The 27,589-nt window shown below is 41.4% G+C and overlaps 2 protein-coding genes across 7 annotated transcripts in view; both read left to right on the top strand.

Annotated features, from left to right (window-relative positions):
• Positions 1-3,031, top strand: part of ZFAND4 (zinc finger AN1-type containing 4) — a 32,605-nt gene extending 29,574 nt beyond the window's left edge. For 2 of the 4 annotated variants that reach the window (XM_012932516.2, XM_055119533.1), the window contains 2 exons: positions 459-576; positions 2,118-3,031. In XM_012932516.2, coding sequence (XP_012787970.2) covers positions 459-576; positions 2,118-2,253 — 254 coding nt within the window. In that variant the 3' untranslated portion in view covers positions 2,254-3,031. Of the gene's footprint in view, positions 1-458; positions 633-2,117 lie in introns of those variants that run through there. The other 2 variants (XR_008627074.1, XM_055119534.1) reach the window with 2 other exon arrangements.
• Positions 3,032-19,674: 16,643 nt separating this feature from the next.
• MARCHF8 (membrane associated ring-CH-type finger 8) overlaps positions 19,675-27,589 on the top strand; it is a 109,688-nt gene continuing 101,773 nt past the window's right edge. For 2 of the 3 annotated variants that reach the window (XM_004607384.2, XM_012932513.2), the window contains exon 1: positions 19,675-20,264. The gene's annotated coding sequence lies outside the window, so the exon portion shown is untranslated. The remainder of the gene's footprint in view (positions 20,265-27,589) is intronic. The other variant, XM_055119044.1, reaches the window with a different exon arrangement.

The raw sequence follows: 27,589 nt of genomic DNA, 5'->3' as shown, positions 1-27,589 counted from the left end.
AAGCCAGGTAAAAAACACTTGTTGACAAATGACTGGATAAATAAATTATGGAATATATGCTCAAAGGAATATAGCTCAGTTATTGAACATGAAATGTTACCTTTTGTGACAACATGAATGCAGCCTGAGGTGACTCTGATAAGTGAAATAAGTCAGAATGCAAAAGACAAATACCGGATGGATTCACTCACACATGGAATACAAAGAACTATAGTGAATCAACTATTACAACACAAGAAAAAAAAATCAGACTGTGAAAATATGGTTCCCAATACAGAGAGGTATGGGAGAGGGAGTTAAGGAAAGGGTAGATAGGGTTGATCAATCTGGTAGTATTGATGAAGATATTTTGTAGTGAACCATAGATTATCAGATATGAAATAGTAACTCTGAAAAAATATAGTATTATAAGACTGATAAATTAATACTACTAATCAAGGCATTCTTTCTCTAAACAGGAGAATGCGCCCATCATCTACCACCTGTGAAAGCCCCTATTCAGGCAAAGAAGAAAACAGCAAAGCATTGTTTTCTTTGTGGAAAGAAAACTGGACTAGCTACTAGCTACGAATGCAGGCAGGTTGGCCAGCTGGAAAAGCTGAGATGCTTTCTTTGTGATGTTCCAGCTTGAATACATATTATAAAATGTCCTTTAAATTAGCTTTTCTGTAATATTATTAAGATGATGGCCAATTAGCCCTCAGTTGAATTTCTAACTGGATGAAGTAAAGAGCAAATAGATTGAGAGTTTCCAAAGTCAAGAGATCCTCTTCTGCTTTTAAAATTAAGACATTTAAACCAATGGGAGAGGGTATTTTCTTTTTCTTTATTATGATAGATACACTTGTTTTATGTTTCAATGTAAGTTGGAAGAATCTTATTCAAGACAGCTTGAAAGAACCCCTCATTCAAGATTCAATTTTAAATCAAAAAAGGGATGAAATTTATAGTTATTGTAATTATATATCTTTATAGTTATATATTATACTTCTTCAAAAAAGATTATTATATATTGCACTTCTGCTTCAATGAGTTTATATTTAAAATACACTAACAAAACATTTTCCATCCATAATTCTTTCATATCATCAACTAATAATCCTTCAGGTATGGTATTTGCCTTTAGGTTGAGACCAAATGTTGAAAATAATTTTGTGTGTGTGTGTTTGTGTAGGAAGGGCCTCCCAAGCTATGCTCAGGGAGACTGGAGGCCTCTCTCAGTGATATTCAGCCAACCAGACTGGGCAGTTCAGTGCTAGAGCCCCTGAAATGCTGGAGGCCACCAAGGTCACTCCAGATGGTGCTTCAAGGGGCAAGATGCTCCAGGACAGGCGTGCGATCTAGCCTTTCCAGCTGTCTCCCCAGCGCCTAGCTACTGCTTTTTAGGTATATTCTTTTCCTATTGAAACAGCCTTTGAATATATGTATTTCACTGCTAGGGATCAAATCCAGAGACTCACACATGCAAGGCATGTGCTTTGCTGCTGAGCTACATCTCCAACCAATTGATAAAAATTCTTTAAAATCCTTTCATAGCATAGTTAGGTTTTATATTATTTAATTTTCTTATGAGATTGAATTTACCAGAAACACAGAATTTTCCTGTTTTATTTGGTATAAGGCAAATAATAGAAATATTTTGAGCTTTTTAAATTTTACTCTTTTATAAAGGTGGTCTGTCACTGTCATCCCGTTGCTCATTGATTTGCTCGAGCGGGCACCAATAACGTCTCCATTGTGAGACTTGCTACTGTTTTTGGCATATTGAATATGCCAGAGGTAGCTTGTCAGGCTCTGCCATGCAGACGAGATACTCTCGGAAGCTTGCCAGGCTCTCCGAGAGGGACAGAGGAATTGAACCCGGGTCAGCTGCGTGCAAGGCAAACGCCCTACTGCTATGCTATCACTCCAGCCCAAAGGTGGTCTGTTCTATTACATAATAGACTATTAGAAACTAATGTTCATGGACAATTTATTCCCTTCAGTGAAAGGGAAATGTCAGCATGGAAATTGTTAGAGAATCAATGAGTTCCTGTAAAGTCAAGCTCTGATCTCTCAAAGAGATAAGCTTCTCACGGAAATGTCACTATTCACATAAACTTCTTGTTGTGCTTTAGATGTGGAAACAACTTCTGTGCATCTCATCGCTATGCAGAAACTCACGGCTGCACCTATGATTACAAGAGTGCAGGGAGGAGATACTTACAGGAGGCAAATCCTGTGGTTAACGCACCCAAACTTCCGAAAATCTAACTCTTGCTCTACATCTAACTGTTCTGCCTGAGGAACTGTATTACAAAAAGAGAAATATTTAGACCGCATTATTTTTGTTCGACTCCTAAAGAGTTCCAAATAACAAAAGCATCGTGTTGTAAAAATGAAAATGTTACTGTATTTGACATCTTTATTATTTGGTGAATCAAACAATTTAAAAATGGTTTTAAAACCTTTATAATGATTTAGCTTTGTTATTGCATGTCTAATGTTAAGTATTTTATATTTGATAGTGCAGTTTTCATAGACAAGCCTTCAGAAGATGCACTTTAATAAGTTAACAATAACTGTGTAGCTAGTTCCACATTTTTAGAAATGAATCGTCATATAATGCCTCTATTCAGACCCACATTTTTGTTTGTCTGGGTGGGCTGGGTGGGGATTTTTCCCCCATATGTGAAAGGTTATTGAGTTTACTACCAAGTTTCTTTTCATCTCAAGCTACTTTTTATAAAAAAAAGAACATTTGGTTCTCCAGTGTAGTTTGAACACAAATATTTTTCAATATTCAGATTTGCATTGAGCTATGTGTCCATTCTATAAAACATCATGTTAATTATAGTTTATATTTCTTAAATGCTACTTCTTGAATGGTAGTTATAAAATAGATGTCCCACTTGTTGCCATTGCATACAGATTCCAACTTTGCACTTTTTGAAAAATGGCTACATTTAAAACAACCTCACAGTTGGTTTATTTTACTTATATGTAGAGTGCTATAACCAGGATAAATTATAATAAATTCAATTTTATTATGTGTTTGATTATTTGGTTATTATTAGTTTTGTAATTCTTAAAAATCTAGTTAATAAATCTGCAATTATGCCTACAAAAATCACTTCCAGAATAAAGGCTTTTAAAGTATAAGGGTCCTCCTGGGACTGGAGAGAGAGTACAGAGGTTATCATGCTTGCCTTGCACATAGCTGACCTGGGTTTGATTCCCAGCATCCCATATGGTCCCCTGAGCACCACCAGGGTAATGTGAATGCAGAACCAGGAGAGTAACCCCTAAGCATTGCTAGGTGTGGTCCCAAAGCAAACCAAAAAAGTGTAAGGGTCCTTCTTTGTCGATGTAATCATATATCATCCAGGCTTCGGGAAAGCTGCTTGTTTCATAGAAGCTTAGTTGATGATGATGCTAACCCCTGATAAATACATATTTGAGAGACAACACAATTAGTCTGTTGAACTCCAACTTGAACAAGTGGGATCTACAAGGGAATCATAAGACTAATTTTGGAGATCGAGGGGGCTCTTTTCTCCATTCGAGGTGGGGAATTGTTCTACTTACTCTACTTTATAAAATATTAAATGTTGAATAGAAAAAGATGCATTCAAACCAGGAGGAAAATACACTTGAGAGAGAAAATAAGAAATTAGTGGGAAAGTAATACAATTAGGGCTTGAAGGCATACTTTTTAAGGGGAGATCCATAGCCAAATGATAAAGTTTTCCATTTGGTCGAGCAGTTCAGTTTTTCCTATGTTAGCAAGATAACATGTACATTTGACATTTAAAATAAATGAATTCTGTTACATGGATAGGCTGCTGAAAAAATGACCATGAACCAGAATGTGACTACTTAGAGCATGCTCGGTGTTGGCTTAATTGACTATGCTTTCTAAATTACCAAGACTATGTTTCAGTCTTAAGTTTCACCAGAGATTTTGGGCATATATGAGTCTTTTACATAATTTTTAAGTCATGTAGAGAACAATTTTATTTAAAAAATAATTATTGGGAGATAGTTACAATCTATATTCTTTTACAAATAAATAATTTTGAGGCCTTGAATTTTCCTTTGCATTATAAGCAATCGGCATGTCATGCATATACTCACTGGTTGAACATCAAACTAATTTCATTGGGCAACTTTAACTATGATAAAGAAGTTTATATTTTGTATAACTAAACGTTTTATGATAACATTAGGATTTTGAATTTATTTTAAACAATCCAGGTTTTTGGGGTTTTTAAAATTTTTTTTTTTTTTATCTCTCCCCATTTTTGTGAACAGGAGAATGCTCCTGGGAATTCTCGGTGCTGGGATTGCCCAGGCTACCCGTGTGGTACCCAGAGGCATCCACACCTGGCAGTCATTGGATTTGCAGGGCTGTAGGCTTCAGTGTTCTTAGAACCACTTGATGCTGGGGATCAAACCAGGGTCAGCTGCATGCAAGGAATGTGCCTTAATTCGCATACTTTCTCTCTGAGCCCCAAATAACATTTTATTTTAGTACAGAAAGTATTGAAATTCTTTAACTTAGAGCTATGTAAAATATTTTAAAGTTTATTTTAGTCAACTTATGGGAAGTTCAAATATTTTATTTTATTTTATTTTGCTTTTTGGGTCACACCCAGTGATGCTCAGGGGTTACTCCTGGCTTTGCCCTCAGGAATTACTCCTGGCGGTGCTTGGGGGACTATATGGGATGCCGGGGATTGAACCTGGGTCGGCTGTATGCAAGGCAAACGCCCTACCCGCTGTGCTATCGCTCCGGCCACGTGTTCAAATATTCTTATTTTAAATTCTTACCAGTGTTGTGACTTGTGCAGGAATATAGTTAGAACAAATATAGGACTTAGCTTTCTGGTTTTGTTTAATATGGCTTTAAGGTCATCATGAGAGAGAACCTAATTTTGTTCCTAGCAGTATTTTTTAAGGTCTAACACCTATTCCACTTCAGGACATAAGATTATTTTAGATGGTATATAGATGAATGTTTTATAATTATTTTAAATGAGTTTTTTCATGTACATGAAATATCATAAAAATATATTTCTAAGTAACTTAAATTGAAATAAAAATAAACTGTAATAACAATAAAATTAGAAAAGACTAAAATTGACAAGCAATGAAACCAAGAATATGTATAAAACTTTTATAGTCCTAAAATAAAGAATGCTAAAAATAAGAAAAACCCCACACCCAAACCCTACAACAATGAGTAGGATATGTAACAGGTACATAAAAAACAATAGAGCTACCAAGAACTGTCACTGTCATCCCGTTGCTCATCGATTTGTTTGAGCGGGCACCAGTAACATCTCTCATTGAGAGACTTACTGTTTTTGGCATATCCAATACGCACAGGTAGCTTGCCAGGCTCTGCCGCGCGGGCTTGGTACTCTCGGTAGCTTGCTGGGCTCTCCGAGAGGGGCGAAGGAATCGAACTTGGGTCGGCCGCGTGAAAGGCGAAGTCTGGAATAATTTTTAAGTACTGGGTTACAACTTAAATTACAAAATGAATATTCATAAATGTATACCTATATAAAGAACTGATTACATTTTAAAATGTAGAAGAGAGAGAGAGAGACAGTGAGTGCATGTAAAAAATCCTTCACCCACTCGAGAGGAGCTGTGAAAATCCCCAACTGCAGGGCTGTGTAAGACCCTACTCAGGCTGTGTAAGCCCCTCACGTGCTCTCGGGGATTACATGTGAAAGGATGTACCTGGGCTCTTTGGGCGGCTCTCTCTCACCACCCGCATTCGGTGCTTTCGAGCCACTTCTCCACTGAACGGCTGTTACCTTGGATGGACGAAGGAAGAACGAGGGCCAAGTTGGTTGCTGATTAGTTGCCGTTTATTCAATGTCTCGTCTCTCCCAGCTCTTTCCAATCTTCTCTCTCTCTCTCTCTAACCACACAATTCTTCCCGCTGTATCCGTCTCCTCTCTATGTCTTTCTCTCTCTCTCTCTGCTGTCTCCATAACTGTCTCCCCTCCTCTCTTTCAGTCAGTCTCTCCATCAATCCAACCATCCAACCATTAATCCATTTCTCCAACAATCCAACAATCCTTTCTTCCTGCAGCCGCTTTTTTATCCTCTCACCATGCCTTCCCAACCACGCCTCCCCATGGGAATCATGATCAAAAATGTTTTTCCAATCTCCCCAATCACCTGCAGCCCACAAGAGCAAAACAGCCTTTAGGTGTGTTTCTCCTCTCCCTAGACCGGCAACTTAATTAGCATCTTCAATTCTCCTAATATTTATCATTCTGTATGGACACAGTAATAGACATTTTTAGGCTTGTAGGGTGACTCTCCTGGGGACATCTCACCACGGACTCAGACTACAGTGCTCAGGCTGGATCAATCATTCTTAACCCCAGCAGGGTCCAAATCTAGGTATTACTTTTGGTTCATGACAGAATTTGTCCAAGCTCTTAACTTACAGGTAAGCATTAGGGCATTTTGGCCAGTCCCATTTCGATGCCAGGGTAGCTCATAGGTCACCGCTTGCCCTGGGTCCATCCAGTCCTTCGTCAGGACCCTGCTTTTGGGGATCTAGGAAGTAAGGGCAACTGAGGCTAAAGTCCAGAGAGCAGATGTCTAGGAGGTAATATCTGGAGTCTATCAACTCCCAAGCCACAGGTTTGTCTTTTTAACTGTCTTCCTGTATCCATACAAAAAGCAGTTGCTCTGAAATAACTAACCATGCAAAGGACATTGAGAAGAGAGAGACAATATTTACCAGTCAGAGTCTGATCAGGAGACAAAGGTAATTGACAGATTGGGGGGCAATCAACAAACAAGTTTCAGCGGCCAGGGAGGAAGGGCAAACCAATGTTATCCTACAAGCGAGCACAAGCATTCAACAGGCTGATACATCCTTGTGCTTGGCATACAGGAGGCCTCAATTTCAATTCTTGGCACTGCCTGGTACCTTGGAGCACTACAAGCACAGAGCTGGATGCAGCCTCTGAGTACTCACGAGTGCATCCCCCACTAAAAACATGGAAGGCAGGGCTGGAGTGATAGCACAGCGGGTAGGGCGTTTGCCTTGCATGAGGCCAACCCAGGTTCAATTTACAACATCCCATATGGTCCCCCGAGCACTGCCGGGGGTAATTCCTGAGTGCATGAGCCAGGAGTAACCCCTGTGCATTGCCAGGTATGACCCAAAAAGCAAAAAATAAAACAAAAACATGGAAGGCATATCATTTATGTAGAGGAATTCTATACTTAGGGATAAGTCCTCAGACCTCACCTAACTATGGCTTCCAACAAGTACAATATGGAATGCGGGGTGGGAAGTAACTTTTCAGTGGAGAAGCATGACAAACACTACTTCAGGTTATCAAGGTCAGTATCTAAAATAGTCTTAACTGAATGTAGTCATATAATTCTTTCTTTTCCACTGAAAAGATAAAGGATACAGTTTTTTTTAGTGCAGTTAGGGAGATGCCCTTAGAGAGGTTTTAGTCCTTTATTCTGCCTTCAAGACCCCTCCCATAAGTAACCTTTGTCACTTTGGGGATCACATGTATTTGATTTGCTGTAATATAAGATGACTTTGGAGGGGGGGTGAATAACATCCAGCCCTGCTCATCAGAGACTACACATGGCATGGTGTTCAGGGGTAATTCCTGGGACCATTTGGTACCAAGGATCTAAACTGGGTCCACACATGAAAAATAAGCACTCCAGACTGGTCCCCAAAGTAGAAATTTTACTATACATGTATTTTTGGTTTTGGGCCACAACAGTCAGTGCTCAAGGCTTACTCTTGGCTCTGTGTTCAGGGATCACTCAGGGTAAACTATCAGGGGCCAGGAATTGAACCCAGGTCAACCGCAAGCATGGCAAACTCTACCTGCTCTAATATTGCTCTGGCCCTATTAAGTGCTATATTTTTATTTTTATTTATTTTCTTTTTGGGTCACACCTGGTGATGCACTCAGGAATTACTCCTGGTGGTGCGCAGGGGATGCTGGGAATCGAACCTGGGTCGGCCACATGCAAGGCAAATGCCCTACCCGCTGTGCTATTGCTCCAGCCCCAAGTGCTATATTTTTAGAATTACTACATTATAAAAGTTGTGTCTTAAAATGAGTACTAATTGAAGACAAAAAATTCACACTCTAAAAATCTTAGAATATGACATTTTAGGCACTAATACTTATAAACTGTTATTAATATTTTGTTAAACAGTCAAATCTGTAATTACCAGAAAATAGTGTGGTATTCTTTATTATAGAGATAGCTGAAGGCAGAAGTATTTGTTACCAAGAAAAAGAAAAACAAATTATATGAAACTTGGGGAAAGAAATCAGGAAATCAAACAAAATAAAATTCAGCAAAATTGCACTTATGAAATATTTCAGCCAATTCATGACATTATTAAAACAAAAATGAAAAGATAACTAATGCATACAAATCTAAAGTATATAAAAATATTAAAATGGTGGTGCCCTAGATATTTTTTGAAACAAGTTTCCATTTAAATAGTTAAAAAAAATTATTAGAGCACTGTGGTTTATAAAGTTATTCAGAGTTGAGTTTTACACAAATAATATTGCAGCGCAGATTTCCCCCACCAGTGTTAACTCCCTCACTAGGTATGACCTGTGGGCCTCCTGAGCACTGCTCAATTAAAAAAATAAGATGTGAGCACCATGGTCAGGAATTATTATCCCTGGTAAGCACTGTTCAAGAACCATACAATCTCTGGTGTGTATTCTGACCAGTAAATGCCCAAGCAACACATCTAAAGGTGTTCAACTTTTTTTTTTTTGCTTTTTGGGTCACACCTGGCGATGCACAGGGGTCACTCCTGGCTCTGCACTCAGGAATCACCCCTGGTGGTGCTCAGGGGACCATATGGGATGCTGGGAATTGAACCCGGGTCTGCTGTCTGCAAGGCAAACGCCCTACCCGATGTGCTATCACTCCAGCCTCCTAAAGGTGTTCAACTTTTAACAAGCACTGTGAGTATGTGTGTTAGTATCTCAACCTGGTGTACAGTTACTGGCAAACAGCACAGCTGAAATGTGTGCAAACCATAACCCACTGTGTGCAATCTCTGGTCACTGTAACAATATCAAGAGGAAAGTGGAAGGAGAATCAAATCTATCTGAATCTGTCTTCCCCATTGGTCATTCAATTAAGGGTGACCTCTCCAGCCAACATTTCCTTCCTATGAGAAGGGATTTGTTAAGGTCTTCTACATTTATAGTTCTTCATCACAACCATTTAAATTAGCATATAAATATTTAAACAAATCTTAACCTCCCCATCTCTTGCCTGCTTTCATTACAGCATAAAAAATAGATCTGGATCCAGAGAGTACAGTGAGCAGGGAGTTTGCCTTGAATGTGACCAACCCAGATTAAAACATTGGGATTCCATATAGTTCCCTGAGGTGTAACCCTGAGAGCAGATCCAGGAGTAATCCCTGATTGCCGGATGTGAAAGTAAAACCACCTGTGGGCAACATTTATAATCTCTATACATTTATCTCTACCACTTTATCTTAATTGCTCAGTTCTCAAGGTTTTAGAGTGCTTTCAACTATCAAATCCAAAGGTCAATTCTTGTCTTATTCAACCTCAATAGCAAATGACACTTTTTTAAAGTTTATTTTATTTTATTTTTAAATTTTATTGATTCACTGTGAGAAATAGTTACAAGATTTCATGTCTGAGTTACAACCATACAATGATCAAACACCCATCCCCATTCCTCCACCAGTGCACATTCCCTATCACCAATATCCCCATTATACCCCCACCTTTCCCACCCTCCCACTGCCTCTATGGTAGACAATATTCCCTGTACTCTCTACTTTTGGGCATTATGGTTTGCAATGCAGATACTGAGAGGTTATAATGTTTGGTCCTTTATCTACTTTCAGCACACATCTCCCATCCCGACTGATTCCTCCAACCATCAGCAAATGACACTCTTTTTTTTTTTTTTTTTTTTCTTTTTGGGTCACACCTGGCGATGCACAGGGGTTACTCCTGGCTCTGCACTCAGGAATTACCCCTGGCGGTGCTCAGGGGACCATATGGGATGCTGGGATTCGAACCCGGGTTGGCCGCGTGCAAGGCAAACGCCCTACCCGCTGTGCTATCACTCCAGCCCAGCAAATGACACTCTTAAGCATTGATTTCTCCCTGAAATATTAACTTAGCTTTTAGAAATTCTCCATTGTGTGTCTCCTACCTCTGGACACGATTAAATTTCCTTTGCTTGTCTTTTGCTTGCCACACCCAGCAATGCTCAAATTTATTTCTGTCTCTGTGGCTCAGGGGAATCATGTGTTGCCAGAGTTTGAGTCAGACACATACTAGTCAAGCTCCTTACGCATCCTACTGTCTCTCCAGCCCTAGTTGTCTTATCTCAAAAAAGGTCAAAATGACTGACTTTTAAATCTACTCATCAACTCTGCTTCAATTAATGTCTTGGGCCAGGGTTTCCAGTTATTTTCAAACTGTAGGCAAGTCTTTGCTCAATTTGAAAAAAATCTATTTGGCACATAGAGATGATACATGGATCTATGCCTTTAATGTAGAAGGTCCCAAGTTTGATCCCTGGCACCAAATGGCCACCTAAGCACAGATAGACGTATTCTGATGGCTTTAAGCTCTGCTGGGTCCTAGAAGTACTGCAATTCTGGGTCCTAATTCCTGGTTGGCCAAGTATTGATGGATGTGATCCTCCCCCAAATGTGTTGAATTGGAAGCTGAAGTTTTACAAAATGGAACTGTATACGAAAGAAGAGAAAAATTATATGGAGAGGGAGGGTGTGAATTTGCTTCTTGAAATACATATATATTTGGTCAGTTTGTGCAATGTATTTTTTTAAATTTTGGGGTCACACCTAGATGGGCTTATTCAGAGCTTTGAGCTCAGGAATCTCTCCTGGTGAAGCATGGGAGATCATATGGGATGCTGGGGATTAAATCCAGGTCAGCCCCATGTAAGGCGAGTGCCTTACCCACTCCACTATCTCTTTGGCTCCTGTGTAGTGTATTTTATATTGCTGTATTTGACTGGTTTAAGGTCAAAAGGTGTGAAATTTACTTCTCTATGATCTCATTCAATCCTGTGACTTTAAATGCAACAGGTCAATTTAGGTCTCTTTTTAAAGATAAATAACAAAAATTACTTCTGAAAAATGATGCTCCTAAAGACTCCCTTGGTAGTCTTCCTTGGGAGAAGAAAGGCACAGAAAGTGCCACAACATCCTTGGGCACAGAAAGGTTCACATCAAGGAAAAACAAAGGGAGTGAAGCTACTTCTTCATTTTTACCATCAAGAAAAAAAAAGAGAGAAAAAGGTACTTGGAATTTGGAAACAAATTCAAAACTGGCTGTACCATACTGTAGTCATGCATCTTAGTAGCTTAGTAGTTCAGGGCTTCTTATGATCCATTTTCAACTGAGAATGTTTTCTTTTTTTTTACAAAGCTGTTCATGATTGGGTTTCAGTCATACAATGAAACAACACCTATCCCTTCACTAGTGTCCATTTCCCACCACCAATCACCCCAGTTTCCCTCTTGCCACTTCCCTCCTCACAGCCTGCCTCTTATGGCAGGTACTTTCCTTCTCACAATATGTTTTTGTTGCTTGCAGTTAAATTCTGGTAAAACTAGAAAGGTTAGAGTCTAGATCTTCAGTGGAGAATCACTTTGACTCTGGCTGGTCACATGACTCAGGCCTAAATTCTTTTTTCCCCTCCACAAACCCTGGTACAGAGCAGATACTTTCACTATGTACACTATGGCAATAGGAAGGCTAATTTGGGGTCGTTATCACCACCAAGGGGAATTGAAATCAATATGCTGCTACAATATCAGCACTCCTGTTGGAGTTGGCACTTGGTCACCCATGAATGATCACCTTACTGGTTGTCTTCATTCAAATGCAGACTTTTTCTCAACGAGGCTTAGTTTCCTTGCTGGCAGTGTTAGCCTCAACTCCAGTCCAAGTGGCAAGGACTTACTTGGGCACAATTGATTTGTCAGCTCCCTTTCCCTGAGGACTCTGACCTCCTCTTCTAGGTGTATGGTTAACATTTATTGAATACGTATTTGTTAGACACTTCAAAGTGCTATATCAACATGCTCATTACTAATTCCATGCTCATTACTAACCTGTCAATAAAATTTTTTCTTTAGAGAAATTAATAGGCTAACAACCGAGGTAGTTACAGTTGAGCCAGGATTCATGCTTGAATTGTCTCCATAAAAACTGGCTAACTCACAATACCCTCTAGATCTGGAAGGCTCTTTCCTACTTCCTACATAAGGCAACTAGGAATCCATATCCTAGCCAGGCTATGTCTAGGTTTTAGCTACTGTACTCTTTAGAGGACAAGTATAAATGTGGAATTGCAAACAAGTAGGAAGCAGTGTGAGGTTTTTAAAAGAATCACCACCAAAAATTTATTCAAAATCAACCACACACGGCCCCCAGCCCCACCCACCCAGCAAAATGGAGCGCTCCAGCCGGCCCCACCCCCCGCCCCTCTGGAGCTCCTGAAGCCCCCCTAATCCCACGTTTTGGCGGTCTGCCACCTCTACACGCTGCCCTAACTCCTGTCTCCCCTCCAGGTATCTCTACGTTTCTGCTCTGCTTCTCCACTAGGTCGGTGGGGGCGTGTCCTCAAAGGGGCGTGGCCTATTTCCCAGCAGGCGGCTGCTAACCTGGCCGCAATTTTTCCCCTTCCCTCCACTGCACACTTAAATCACAACCTGTATAACCTATTTTTTTGAAGAACACCCTGGCCATCTCAATCACTATATGCCAATAGTCCATTAGCCTATCCTAATTTCACAAAAACTGTCAGTGAACACAAGAAGCTACACAAAGCCCTTTAAGAGATCATAGCCTCAAGTCTTCACTAGAGGCCGTACATAAGCTAGGAAGAGCGCCTGAGACTAAGGTACTATTCTAGAAGGGGGGAAAGGCTACCATCATTGACTTAGCTCATCCAGAATCCCCTCTTGCAGCAAGAGGGAATAGTGATAAAGAACCGGAAGATTCCACCTCCATAGGCCCATAACAACATGAAGAAACAGCGAAAATCCACACCACCAAGAGAGAATGAAGAAAAGATCTCAGAAGCCTCAACAGGGGCTACCCACAAATATGATCTCCTCTCAGATAAAGAATTCAGAGACGAAATCGTGAAGATAGTTGACGAACTCAAAGCAACCATGGAACAGACATCCAATAAATTAAGGGAGGATATGAATGCAGCATTGGAATGAACCACCAAGAAAATACAGGAAGAAGTGAGAGCAGAAATTTCAAGGCTATGAACAGAAGTCACACAAATAAAGGAATCAGTAGATGAAATTAAAAAACTCAGCAGGATTTTGTAATAGAAGTATTGAGTGGCCTTCATGTTCGGTCTATAGTCTATTTTTAGTTCACATCTTCCAACCTGAATGGGTCCTCCCAACATCCTCTACTTGGTGTTCCCTTCTCTATCTGAGCTGCCTTTTCCCCCAGCAAAATACCTCTATTGCAAAGTACAATGCCCAAAAGGAAAGAGAACAAAAAGGAATGCCCTGCCGCAGAGGCAGGGTGGGATGGTGGAAGATGGGGTGGGGGTGGTGAGAGGGATACTGGGATCATTGGTGGAGGTGAATGGGCACTGGTGGAGGTATGGGTAAACAATAACTGAGTGAAATATAAACACAAAAATTCATAAGTTGTAACTATACATCACAGTGATTCTCTAATAAAAATTTTTTAAAAAACTCCGTAGGGGTCCTCAAAAGTAGAAGAATGGCTACAGCCGAAGACAGAATCAGTGAGCTTAAAGATGAGCTGCAGAAAGCTTACAGGCAACAACAAATAATGGCAAAAGACCTCAAAATGGCTCTAGGGCGAATCAACATCCTAGGGGATGACCTCAAGGGGAACAACATAAGAATCATTGGAGTACCAGAAACACATGGATCTAATCCCAATGAAAAAAACACAGTTAAAGACATCATTGCTAAGAAATCCCCAAAGCTGGAGAATTCAGGCATCCAGATCCAAGGAGCCAAAAGGGTGCCAGCTAAAAGGAACCCCAACAAAAAATCTCCAAGGCATATCATAGTCAGAATTATGGATACTGTGGATAGAGACACAATACTGCAAGCAGCAAGGTCAAAGAAGGAAATCACATATAAAGGAGCACCCCTTAGATTTACAGCGAACCTATGAGAGGAAACCCTCCAAACCCGAAGACAATGGTGGGATATAGTGAAAAAACTCAATGAAATGAATGCCTCACCAAGAATACTTTATCCAGCTAAACTCTCACTTAAATTCGAAGGAACCATACACTATTTCATGGACAAACAACAGTTCAGGAACTTCATAGACTCAAAAACAAACTTAATAGAAGGACTTAAGGGGCTACTGTAAGATAAGGAAAAACCCTACAAGAACAACAAACCCTACAGAAAGATGGCACAAAATCCCATGACAATAATCTCTCTTAATATCAACAGTCTAAATGCACCAATCAAGCCACCGCTGCCGAGATGTGACCCCGGGGGCCGCACGTGTGTGCGGCTCCTCCGCAGCTGCACCTGCGTGAATCCAAACCCAGCTGAACCAACTACAACATGGACTGCTCTTGCAGATTGTTTCCAGCCAGAGAACTAAGCTGCGACCCCATGCCCGCCCGGGAGGGGAAAGGTATTTCTCTCTCTCGCCTGTCCCTTCCCGAGGATGAAGGGCGTGGGGGCCGCCATATTATGACGACCACAGATGGGGTTTACAAGCTTGCAATGATCGAATATCCAGAAGAAATCTCCCTGGACTTAGTTGTTAAAGTACAGAAATACAAAACCTCATTTCTCTTCACAACAGGTCTGACTCTAGTGGGGTGCTCCTAATAATAATGGTGAGGTTTGTGTTGAAATATTGAATGTAACCAAAGTAAATAGAAAGTAAAGTGAAATTTATCAGTTACAAGGCGGGGGGGTGCGGGGGTGGGCGGGATGAGAGGTATACTGCGGTTTTTTTTTTTCTTGTCTTCGGTGGTGGGATATGGGCACTGGTGAAGGGATGGTTTTTTCAGCATTGTATGACTAAGACTTAAGCCTGAAAGCATTGTAATTTTCCACATGGTGATTCAATAAAATAAAATTAAAAAAAATAAATGCACCAATCAAGAGACACAGAGTGGCAAAGTGGATTCGGAAACTAAACCCAACTTTCTGCTGCCTACAAGAAACACACCTGAACAGTCAGAGCAAACACAGGCTCAAAGTAAAAGGATGGAAAACAATCCTGCAAGCAAACAATTCCCTCAAAAAAGCTGGGGTGGCCATAATAGTGTGCAACAACATAGACTTCAGGCTGAAAAAGATTAGAAGGGACAGCGAAGGTCATTTTCTATTCATCAAGGGATATGTACAGGAAGAAATCACACTCTTAAATGTATATGCAAATAATGAGAGACCAGCTAAATGCTTAAAACAACTCCTAACAGGCTTTAAGGGGGACATCATTAGCACCACAATTGTAGGTGGAGACAAACACTGCCTTATCACCTCTGGATAGATCAACAAGAACAAAATTCAGCAAGGAAACAATGACTCTGAAGGAAGAAATAGAGCGAGAGGGCTAATAGTCCTGTACAGGGCTTTACACCCCCAAAAGAAAGAATACACATTCTTTTCCAGTGCACACGGAACATTCTCCAAAATAGACCACGTGCTGGGTCACAAAACATACCTCAATAGAATTGGGAAGATAGAAATTGTATCAACTATTTTTTCAGACCACAATATGCTGAAGATAGAAGCTAAGCACACACAGACGCGGAACACCAACTCGAACACCTGGAAATTAAAGAACTCATTGTTGAACAAGTCTATTGTTTGTATGTATGTATGTAAAGATGTGTGATCTTTTTGATGAGTTGTTAGATTCTATTTGCTAATATTTTGTTGAGGATCTTTGCATCCATGTAGCTGGTAATTGGTCAACCACATGCAAAAAAATGGGCTTAGACCTCGACCTAACACCTTGCACAAAAGTCAGATCAAAATGCATTAAAGACCTCAACATCAGACCACAATCCATAAGGTACATTGAAAATAAGGTCGTAAAAACCCTCCAAGATATCGAAGCTAAAGGTATCTTCAAAGATGACATGCAACTAAGCAATCAAGTTGAAACAAAGATAAACAAATGGGACTATATTAAACTAAGAAGCTTCTGCACCGCAAAAGACACAGTGACCAGAATACAAAGGCAATCTACAAAATGGGAAAGGATATTCACCCAGTACCCATCTGATAAGGGGTTGATATCAAGGGTAAATAAGGCAATGGTTGGACTCTACAAGAAGAAATCATCCAACTCCATCAAAAAATGGGGTGAAGATATGAACAGAAACTTTCTCAAGAAAGAAATCTGAATGCCCAAAAGGCACATGAAAAAATGCTCTTCATCACTAAGGATCAGGGAGATGCAGATCAAAACAACTATGAGATATCACCTAACACCACAGAGACTGACAAACATCCAAAAGAACAAAAGCAACTGGTATTGGCATGGATGTGGGAAGAAAGGGACACTCCTACACTGCTGGTGAGAATGCCAACTGGTTCAGCCCTTTTGGGAAACAATTGTTTTGGAAAACAATTAGCTCCTCAAAAAATTAGACATTGAGCTCCCATTTGACCCAGCAATACCACTTCTGGGAATATATCCCAGAGAGGCAAAAAGGTATAGTTGAAATGCCATATGCACTTGTATGTTCATTGCAGCACTGTTTACAATAGCCAGAGTCTGAAAAAAAAATCCAAGTGCTCGAGAACAGATGACTGGTTAAAGAAACTTTGGTATATCTACACAATGGAATATTATGCAGCTATCAGAAAACATGAAGTCATGAACTTTGGATATAAGTGGATCAACATGGAAAGTATCATGCTAAGTGAAATGTGTCAGAAAGAGACAGACATAGAAGAATTGCACTCATATGCAGAATATAAAACAACATAATGGGAGACTAACACCCAAGAATAGTAATAAGCACCAGATTTGCTCCATGACTTGGAAGCAGGCCTCACATGCTGGGGGAAGAGGAAGTTCAGATAGAGAAGAGAAACCAAGTAAAGTGTGGTGGGATGACCCTGTCGGGATGGGAGAGTTGTGCTGAAAGCAGACTATATGTTGAACACAATGGCCACCCAATACCTTCATTGCAAACCACAACATGCAAAAGGAGAGAGAGAACAAAAGGGATACCCTCCCACAGAGGTGAGGTGGGGTGGGGGTGGGGGGAAGGAGGGATGCTGGGGTCATCAGTGGAAAATGGGCACTGGTGGAGGGATGGGTACTCAAGCAGTGTATCGCTGAAACACAAGCACGAAAATATGTAAATCTGTATCTGTAACCTCACGGTGATTCATTAATAAAAAAATAAAATATCAACCACACACAATGAATCTAAAGAGTTTCTATCAGAGCTTCTTCTGACTGCATTTATTAGGTAACAAACGGTGGAAAAAGTTTAAGAAGCTCTGATGTAGGCATGGGTTATACCAGTGTAAGATAATAGTCATATCTTTGTTCATTATGGAATAGCTCTTGCCTAAAGCAAATGAAGAAGTCAACCAGGTTGTGGTAGCTAACCTTGCAAACTGTTTTCTAAGGTAAGAGATGGGGAGACCCGGAGCGGCGCACACGAACGGCTCCTCTGCTCCTAAAAGACCATGATCCCAGAGGCCTACTAACTACTTTCGGCACCCAGAAGCTTATTACAGAAATGCTTCTAGACTGTGAACTGAGCTGTGACCCCATGCCACCCGGGAGGGGAAAGGTTTTTCTCTCTTGGTCTTTCCTTTCTGTGGCAGCGGTGGTGGCGGCGGCCGCATGGCAACCGCCATCTTAAAGAGCTCACTAGCCAGAGGTACGAGCTTGCAGTGATGTAACTTCTGGCAGAAATTTCTCTGGACTTAATTACTAAAATACCATAAATCAAAAATCTCAAGACCTCATATACTCTTCATTCTCAGCAATGAAAAACAAATTATCAAATGATGCCTTTTCAGCAGATTTGATGTTGGGGGAAAATTCCAAATAATAATAGTGAGTTTTCTGTTGAAATATTGAATGTAGTCAAAGTATATAGAGAGTAAAGTGAAGATCATTAGCCACACAGTGGGGGTGGGGTGGGGTGGGATGGGACGTATACTGGGGTTCTTGGTGGTGGAACATGTGAACTGGTGAAGGGATGGGGGTTTTATCATTGTATCACAGAGACTTAAACCTGAAAGCTTTGTAACTTTTTTCATGGTGATTCAAAAAAAAAGTAAAAGATGGTACACAAAATTTATCACTATATGTTGTACTTTCAAAAAATGATGCATTCAAGTTTGTTACAAAAAATAGGATATTTTATTGCTTGTGTGTGTGTTGTGTGTATGTGTGTGTGTGTGTGTGTGTGTGTGTGTGTTACTGTGGTGCTGTAAAGCATATACTACCCTAGAGCTACATTCTTGGCCCTGGCCTTGTACTGAGCTAAAGATATTTTGAATTCATTCATTTGACCTTGTCAGTTTGCTTTTAAGTGTACAAAGTGATCAGAATTGCATTGAATAATCAAAATAGCCTGGAAGAATCAATTGTCCAATAGATCAACAAAATCTAAACAACAAAACAATTCTGGAATATTTGCAGGTCATTATCATAATTTATTCATGATTTACTATGAAATAATGTAGACTATTGTTTTTATGACATTTATGACGAACATTTATTTATTTATTTTTGTTTGGACCACACTTGGCAGTGCTCAGGGCCTACTCCTGGCTCTGTGCTCACGGATCACTCCTGGTGGGCTTGGAGGACCATGACGGGGTGCCCTACACCCTGTACTATTGCTCTGACACCTATAATGAACAATTTTGGAGAAACTGGTAATGCCGTAAGCTCCACTTCTGCAAAGTATGATCTAGAAAAACTGAATTTGGAAGAAATAGTCACTGAAAACAACGTAGTAGCTGTTCACGTGACCAAACCTTGAATGCCATTCAAAACCCTATTTAGGTATGTTTGTATTTGCACATACAAAGAATAATTCCTAATGGAACATAATGTAACACGTAATGTAAATTATATCAGAATAGAATATACTTTAAAATAAAAACTGGAAGTACGAATAACATTTCTCTTACACTTTCTATCATGGAGGCTGGAGTGCAGGGTGCTGTGGGCATAACCATTTCAGAAAAGCAACATAAGGGAGTGTTCCTAAGGCAATCACCGCCACACCTTATTCCCCAGCTCTCTCCATTATTTTAGTTTTGGGCCTGGATGCCGTTTCTTTCTGCAACATAATCCCAACAAAATAATTTCCTTCTCCTTCCCAAACGCTAACATGCGGTCAGGCGTGGGGGTCCCTAAAGGACAAAGGTAGGGTGGGTGGGAGTCTCCCGATCTTGTCAGGGTGGGGCCTGAAGCCTCGAACCTTCGCTGTGGCCGAAGCACGAAGGTGCGATGGCAGCGCTGCAGACCCACAGCCGCCTCGCCACCTCCTCCGCCAGCTGCGGCTGCCGCGTCGCTAGGCAACGGCTCCGCCCACCCTCGGGGCGAGCACGTGACGCGCGCATCACGTGACAGCCCAGTTGGCGTTCTCCGGCAGAGCACAGTGGGCAGGCCCGGCGGTGGCCGAGCTGTGGACCGGCTGCGTCCGCGTCTTAGGCATGCTCGGGGCAGGCCGGGGCGGCCCAGCCGCTAGCTCCGCGCCCACCTGAGGTAACTCGCGCTGCCCGGGGACGGGCGGACCCCCACGCAGCGCTCAGCCGCTGCCTTTGGCCGCGGGACCCGGCGGCCCAGCCGGGGCCACGGCGGGGGTGTGGCTGCTGGCGGTGCGCTCCGCGACAGGTGGGCCGGTGCGTCATCCGGGGTCTGGGGGCCGGCGCGGAGCCGGCTGGAAGGCGACAGCAAGGTCGGGCTGTGGGCTCGAGGCTGCCTCTCGGACCGAGCCGGACACCACAGACCGCGCGCGGAGGCCCCGGCTCGCCCCGTGGGAGTCAGTCAGTGCCAGGCCGGGCTGTGAGACGCGGCGAAAGTCCGCCCGCGTCCTCGCCCCCGCCCCCGCCCCCGCCCCGAGAACTCGCCGTGTGGATGAAAAGTCTGAGCCGGGGGCTGCGCGAGCACCGGCCCTGCTGGCGTGTGTGATCTCGAGGGAGACCGCGTGTATTGGACGCTGCCACAGGGAAAGCGGAGGTATATATTCCCCCTCCCCCGCCCCTCTTTTAATTGTTACTTTCCCCCTCCGAAGTCTGTCATCGAGTCCACACGATTTGGATTCTTGTTCATCTGGGTCGAGTTTCCAGTAAAAAGGAATTGGAAGAAGTCATCACGGGTGTAGATTCTGCTTCCTGCAGTCAGTCCACCCCAACCTCACACCCCACTTTACTATAGCGGGACCTTTCTTATTTGGAAGACCAGCGTGTAAGAGAAACTTGGATCTGTGTCACATTCTTCCCACCACCCTCATCCGTCAACCCCTTTTCTCCCCTTCGGCCCCCTCTCTCCATCTTCCCTACTCCCCCACCCACCAGGGGTCTCTGCTTTAGAAGCTCTGTTTCAGAATTGAGGACTCTTAATGGGATCTGGAAGTTGAGCCCTTTGTGTGTCCTCTTGTTTTTTCTTTGATAGTTGTTCAGACGTATGTCGTGCAGCTGGAGAGACAGTATGTGCTTCATAATACAAGGGAAAGGCCAGGAATAAAGAACTTTCTTCTGTCATCTTGCATTCTGTTCCCGGGAGAAGTTGGAGCATAGTTTTTTGTTTTGGGCTTTTTGTTGTTGTTGTTCTTTTTGCTGTTCACATGGTTTGGTTGCTTAGGCACAAAATGGGAGTGGCAGATTCTTTTTTAAAACTAGACTTTTATGAGAGCTACTGAAAAGGATTAGGATGATTTCTTTGAAAATAGGAAAAGTGGAACTAAGCTCTTCAGAGTTATGGAATACAGTGGACATTCTAAATTTTGAGACCCTGAAGCAAGGCAGTTTTGTATTTTCAGAGAACTGAGTTTAGAAGAAAATGTGGCCCTCTTTTCATATAGTGAGTGAACATCAATGTTAGGGAATGTGTATAGATCCTCCAAAAATTTTTGCAGGGGATTTTTTTTTTGCCGGGGGGGGGAAGTTAATAAAAATAGTTTCCTAATTTATTTTTGGAAACTAAGTTGAAACTGACTGTAGTCAGTTTCTGAAACTATAAAGCAAGATTGATAGTAAAAGAGGAAGCCCATAGACTCTAACTGCATCTGCGTTGCTGTTTCTGGGTGATGAGCCAGAGTGGGCATCAACTGGGCTGTGAATGGAACCCAAGGTATCTGATAAAGTACCTTTTTCATTGTGGAGTAGACTCTCTTGTTGGGTCTTTTAATTTAGCAAGTCACTTGCCTTTTTGGTGCCAGCTTCTGTTACCTAGTGAGGAAACTGATTACTGCACCTTTTAAATTTTTTTCTTGGTTGAGGACAGGCATTTTTATTTCTTTTCTATTTTTTGGCCACACCCAACAGTGATCAGGTCTTACTCCTGGCTTTACACTCAGGGATCACCCTTAGTGGGCTCAGGGGACTGTATGGAGGGGCTGGAAATTTAACCCGGGTTGATCTTGTGCAAAGCAAATGCCCACCAATTCCCTGTACTATCCTCTCTGGCTTATTTATCATTTTTCATTCTACATTTTATTCAGATACTGCACCACCATGTAGCTCGTTTTAGGGTTGCCAGAAAAAATACAGACTACCGGTTTTGAATTTCATTGAAATACTGAATAAATTTTTAATATAAATATTGCAGAGGCCATGCCTATATTTAGAGCTTTTGCTTTTCTAATAGCCCTTTGAAAAATTTATGAAATGCTACACATAAAAAACTACGAGATCTACATCTATAAAATTCAAAAATAGAATACCTATGCCATTGAAACCTGAGTGCTCCATCCTGACTGCTGTCTGACTCCCTTGGAACGTGTACTATTTCTTTGTATTTCTTGATAGTCTTGTTCTCTATACATAAATTCGTGTAAAACACTGTTTAATCTAGAATATTTTTGAATTTCATGTAAATGCCACATTATGTGTTTTTTCCCCACTTAGTTTACTGTTTTATTTTTATTTCGCCCCCCGCCACTGTTCTATCCTTGTAGGTGTTTTTCAAGTATAAGGATTTCCAGAGGCAAAAAACCAGGATTCTGCTGTACACAAGTGTACACATTTGTCATTGTACTAGATCTTGTCAAATTTTTTCTATGTGGTTGTACTGTTTTATTTCCCTACCAATAGCATATTAGAGGTTCTGTTGTTTTCCGTCAGTAGAATGCTTCTGCAAAAGAAAATCATAAAACTAATAATAAGATATTACCCAGAGTACTTAGTTACTAAAATACTAAATTATAGAAACCCAAAACTGAGAGGCTGCTAAGTGTGGTCACTCGACCTCATACCTCTTCATCCTCAGCAATGGAAAACAAATTATCTAATGCTTCCTTTTCAGCAGGTCTGACTTTAGGGGAGAGACTGACTCTCCAAACAATAATAGTGAGTTTTGTTGAAATATTGTATGCAATCAAAGTGAAAGTAAAGTGAAATTTATTAGTTACACAGGCGGGGGGGGGCTAAGGGTGGGGGGGCTAGGGGTGTCAGGGGGTTAGGGGTGTGGGGGGGCGGGGTGGAGCTATACTGGGATTCTTGGTGGTGGAATATGAGCACTGGTGAAGGGATGGGTATTCGAGCATTGTATAACTGAGATTTAAACCTGAAAACTTTGTAACTTTCCACATGGTGACTCAATAAAAAATTAAAAAAAAATAAGTTATTACCCAGAGTATCTAGAGAACTCAGATACCTCTATAAAAGGAACTCAATTTGAAAACAAAAAAATTGGTGGTCAGAGACATAGTGCAGTGGGTAGAGGACTTGCCTTGCAGCCAACCTGTATTTGATTCCTGGCATCTTGGATGACTCCCTAAGCACCTCCAGCAATAATTCCTGAGTGCAGAACCAGCAGTAACCCCTTTGCACCCCTGGTGTGACCCACACAACCACACACAAAAAGAAAACAAAAAAGTTTGCTGACTGTATGAATAAGGAACTCAACAATGAATTTTAAAGTTAAAAACTGGGGCCGGAGCGATAGCACAGCGGGTAGGGCGTTTGCCTTGCATGCGGCCGACCAGGGTTCGATCCCCGGCATCCCATATGGTCCCCCAAGCACCGCCAGGAGTAATTCCTGAGTGCAAAGCCAGGAGTAACCCCTGAGCATCGCTGGGTGTGACCCAAAAAGCAAAAAAAAAAAAAAAAAAAAAAAAAAAAAGTTAAAAACTAAAGACTTTGGAAAGTTTTTAGAGATCCTCCTTTTATTTTCTTTTTAAGAATACCAAAGTATATATTTATTAATATACAAGGATACCTGAAATATTATTGAATGAAAAAGTAGACCACAGGGATTTTAGCCTGTATTATCTTAAAGTTTTACCTTTGATTTAGCTCTATGATCTGTTTTATTTTTATTATTTTTAAAACTTTTGCAAAGTTTTTCACAATAATATATTACATTCAATATTCCAACACCAGTCCCATCACCATTACACCTTCCCACCACCATTATTTCGAATTTTCCTAATCACCACCCAACCCTGCACCAAAGGCGGTGTGTGATCTCTTTGAAAAGAACTCCTAGGGTATATGATGTGAGGTATGAGTTTCTAGGTTCATTATTTTCTTTGATGGGCTGGCTGTAGGCACCATTGTATATGACTCCTACAACAATTAAGATATATAATAATTGGGCTGAAGCGATAGTACAGCAGATAGGGCGTTTGCCTTGCACGCGGCTGACCCAGGTTCGAGTCTCACCGACCCATATGGTCCCCTAAGCACCACCAGGAGTAATTCCTGAGTGCAGAGCCAGGAGTAAACCCTGTGCATCGCTGAGTGTGACCCAAAAAGCCAATATATTTATATATAATAATTAGAAAATATGTTTAGAACTTAAATGCTGTTAGTCTGTAATCACTGCCAGCCATACAACCTTATATTATTAGTACTTTGTAGAAGTCGGGGAGCTCCCAAGGGACAAATGGGTCACTCCCAGCAGTACTTGTCCAGTTGCATTGGACAGTTCAATGCAAGAACCAGTTGATATAGGACTGCGTATGTGATATGGTTTTGGGTAGCATTATTAGCTTTAAAGCCCCTTGATTGTTCTCTCTCACTGTATCCTTTTGCCTTCTCACAGACATAACTATTACCTTATGATTTTCTTTTATTATTTTCTTTTTTTTAAAGAGCTTACACATCTGAATGTCCATATTTTTATCTGTGTGCTACTGAACTTAATGCTAGAGTTATTTTATATACACTTTTACTTCTTTATTTAGATAATATTGATGCAGCCAACCTGGGTTCGATTCCTTTGACTCTCTCGGAGAGCCCAGCAAGCTACTGAGAGTATCCCTCCCGCACGGCAGAGCCTGGCAAGCTACCCATGGTATATTCGATATGCCAGAAACAGCAACAATAAGTCTCACAATGGAGACGTTACTGGTGCCCACTCGAGCAAATAGATGAACAACAGGACAACAGTGCTACAGTGACAGTAGCGTTAATATTAACGTTTTAAGCTACAATGTTATTGTATGATACCTACCAGCAAAGTGCCAATATAGGATCCTATACTTCTGTCTCTAAGTTTCTCCTTGTCTTTCTTCTTCCCAGACTGCAGCTCATCCCTTTGGTAAACTCAGTTCTGTTGATGGAGTCTAAGGATTTGTTTTCATCAGCCATTGTTCTCTTGCTTTATTTCTTTATATTTTACATATCAGTGAGCTCATGGATATTTGTCTTTCTCTTGACTTACCACCCCCATCCCATCTCCCCTGCCCCACCTTGCCTCTGCAGCAGGGCATTCCCTTTTGTTCTCTCTCCTCTTGGATGTTGTAGTTTGCAGAAGAGGTATTGAGTGGCCATTATGTTCGGTCTATAGTCTACTTTTGGTAGGCAGCTTTCAACCCAAGTGAGTCTTCCCAACATTCTCTACTAGGTGTTTCCTTCTCTGTCTCTGCTGCCTTTTCCCCCAGCATGTGAGGCCAGTTTCCAAGCTGTGGGGCAGACCTCTTGGTTCTTATCTCTACTACTCTTGGGTGTTAGTGTCCCATTCTGCTACTTTATAATCGACATATGAGTGCGATCTTTCTATGTCTGTATCTTTCTTGCTGACTCATTTCACTCAACATGATACTTTCCATGTTGATCCACTTATATGCAAATTTCATGACTTCATCTTTTCTAAGAGCTGCATAGTATTCCATTGTGTAGATGTAGCAAACTTTCTCTGCTGCCATGCAGTCTGGAGATTCAGTCCTGGAACCTGCATACCTGGGCCTTGGTTGTGGAAGCTCTTGGTCACCAGGACTCCATCTGGCAGGGATCCTCCCATTTTTAATGGGTTTGTTTGCTATTTTCTTGTTGAGTTTTATGAATGCTTTAAATATTTTAGATAGTGTTTCTTTGTCAGATGTATGGTCTTTTATCCTATGTAGTATCAGACTAGAGAATCCCTATTTTTATGTGATTAATCTATTGATGTTTCATTGCTACATTATATATTTGTAATATATATTCCATTACTTGACTTTTGTGGTCTTGAGGAATGATTGAATTATTAGTCTTTTTCCCTCTTAATTGGGTGATAATATGAACATTCTTTGCATGTCTTCTAGTGATGGCATGATATTTTTGAGTACACAATGCATAGTATGCTATGGGCCTTATGATTTGATGTTCAAGCCTCCTGGTGGTGCTTGGGGAATCATATAGTGGTAGGAATTGAAGTCAGGGTCTTGCGTGTGCTAGACATATACTCTATCACATAAACTATCTCCCAGCATCCATATTTCCTTTCTTACCTATCTTTACAAATAACTTAATTGTAGCACTGTAGCACTGTTGTCCCATTGTTCATATATTTGCTCGAGTGGGCACCAGTAACATCTCCATTCGGAGGCCCGTACACCTGGGTTCCTCTGCCAGTTCCTTCATGCGTGAGACACATCCGAGTCTCCTGCCCCCGCACCTGGCTGTCTTCACCAGAGCCCCTCAGAGGGGGATGGGTTGAGTTTCCCTCCCCACCCCAAGCAGAACCCTAGCTGCTGAAAACCTCCAGAACCCATCAACAGCCATGCTAAAGGCCACTCTCCACACACTAGGATGAGCCTCATTCATGAAGGAACCGACAGAGGAACCCAGGTATGTGGGACCCGTGGCTAAGATATCCAAGCCTGCTTGGATTGGGACTGGGCCCCTTCCACCCAGTTTTCCAGTAGCTAGGCAGTCACACCCACAAACTCCCCCCGCAACCGGTGCCGTGTAATCCCATTAATGGCCAAGATCCAGAGACTAAAACGAAGCTGCCAGAAGCATGCAGCTGAATTTACGGCAGTGAGACCTCTTATTGTATAGTTTTCCCTCTTGGAGAACCCTGCAAGCTGCAAAGAGTATCCTGCCCGCATGGCAGAGCCTGGTAAGCTCTCCGTGGCGTATTTGATATGTCAAAAACAGTAACAATGATGGGTCTCATTCTATGACCCTGAAAGAGCCTCCAGTGCGGCACCATTGGGAAGGACGAGTAAAGAGAGGCTGCTAAAATCTCAGGGCTAGGACGAATGGAGACATTACTGGCCCCGCTCGAGCAAATCGATCATCAACTGGATGACAGTGATGCAGTGATACAGTGTTCTATCATATCATCTTTCTCATCAATCTCTGTGTTTTTCTGGAAGCATTTGTTTTAGAGTGTTCCATAATCCTGCCTTTGGATTAGTGTAAACCCGAATTCAGTTGGAAGTGATATGTTTGTGTAGAGTTTTTTTTTTGTGTGTGTGTAGAGTTTTTAACCTGGAAATTTTTATTTTAAAGAAATTAAGAATGGATATTGATGCGATGTTACTACCAACTTCCTGTGTCAGTTGTGTTTCTTTTCCTCTGCATTTTTCGGTCTCCAGAGAAACATCTGTTCTCCCCCTATACTTAGGTTTGGTAATTTTGGCTCTTATTCCTCAAAGTGTATTCCTTGACCAGCCACAATGACATCATCTTGGTGCTTGTTAGAAGTATAGAATCTCAGGCTGTATCACAAACCTACTATGTCAGAATAAAATTATTTGTATGAACTTGAACAGTTTGAAAACATTATGCTGTGTTAATAATTGTGTCAGTAGCAACCATGAAATATTTATATCTGTCATGCCAAATCCATCACAATTTGGATATAACTCTTCCAGCTGTAGCTGTCAACTGGCTTCCAAAGTGTCAGTAGAAAGTAGAGCTGGAGAGTGTCAGTGGATGTTTTAAAGGCCAGACATAGAAGTGGCTGACATTACTTGCCTCATCATATTGACCAGAAATCAATCACTTGACTTCTAATATATTTGCAAGGGAGACTAGAAAATGTAATCTCCTGATTTGTTCAGGAACTGGCCATTCTGGTTGCAAAGTGTTTCGTTCTTCCATGTGTAGACAGACACAATAGTCTCC

This window comes from Sorex araneus, chromosome 11, assembly GCF_027595985.1.
Source record: "Sorex araneus isolate mSorAra2 chromosome 11, mSorAra2.pri, whole genome shotgun sequence".
NCBI classification, from domain to species: domain Eukaryota; kingdom Metazoa; phylum Chordata; class Mammalia; order Eulipotyphla; family Soricidae; genus Sorex; species Sorex araneus.
This window is presented reverse-complemented; position numbering and strand designations above follow the sequence as displayed.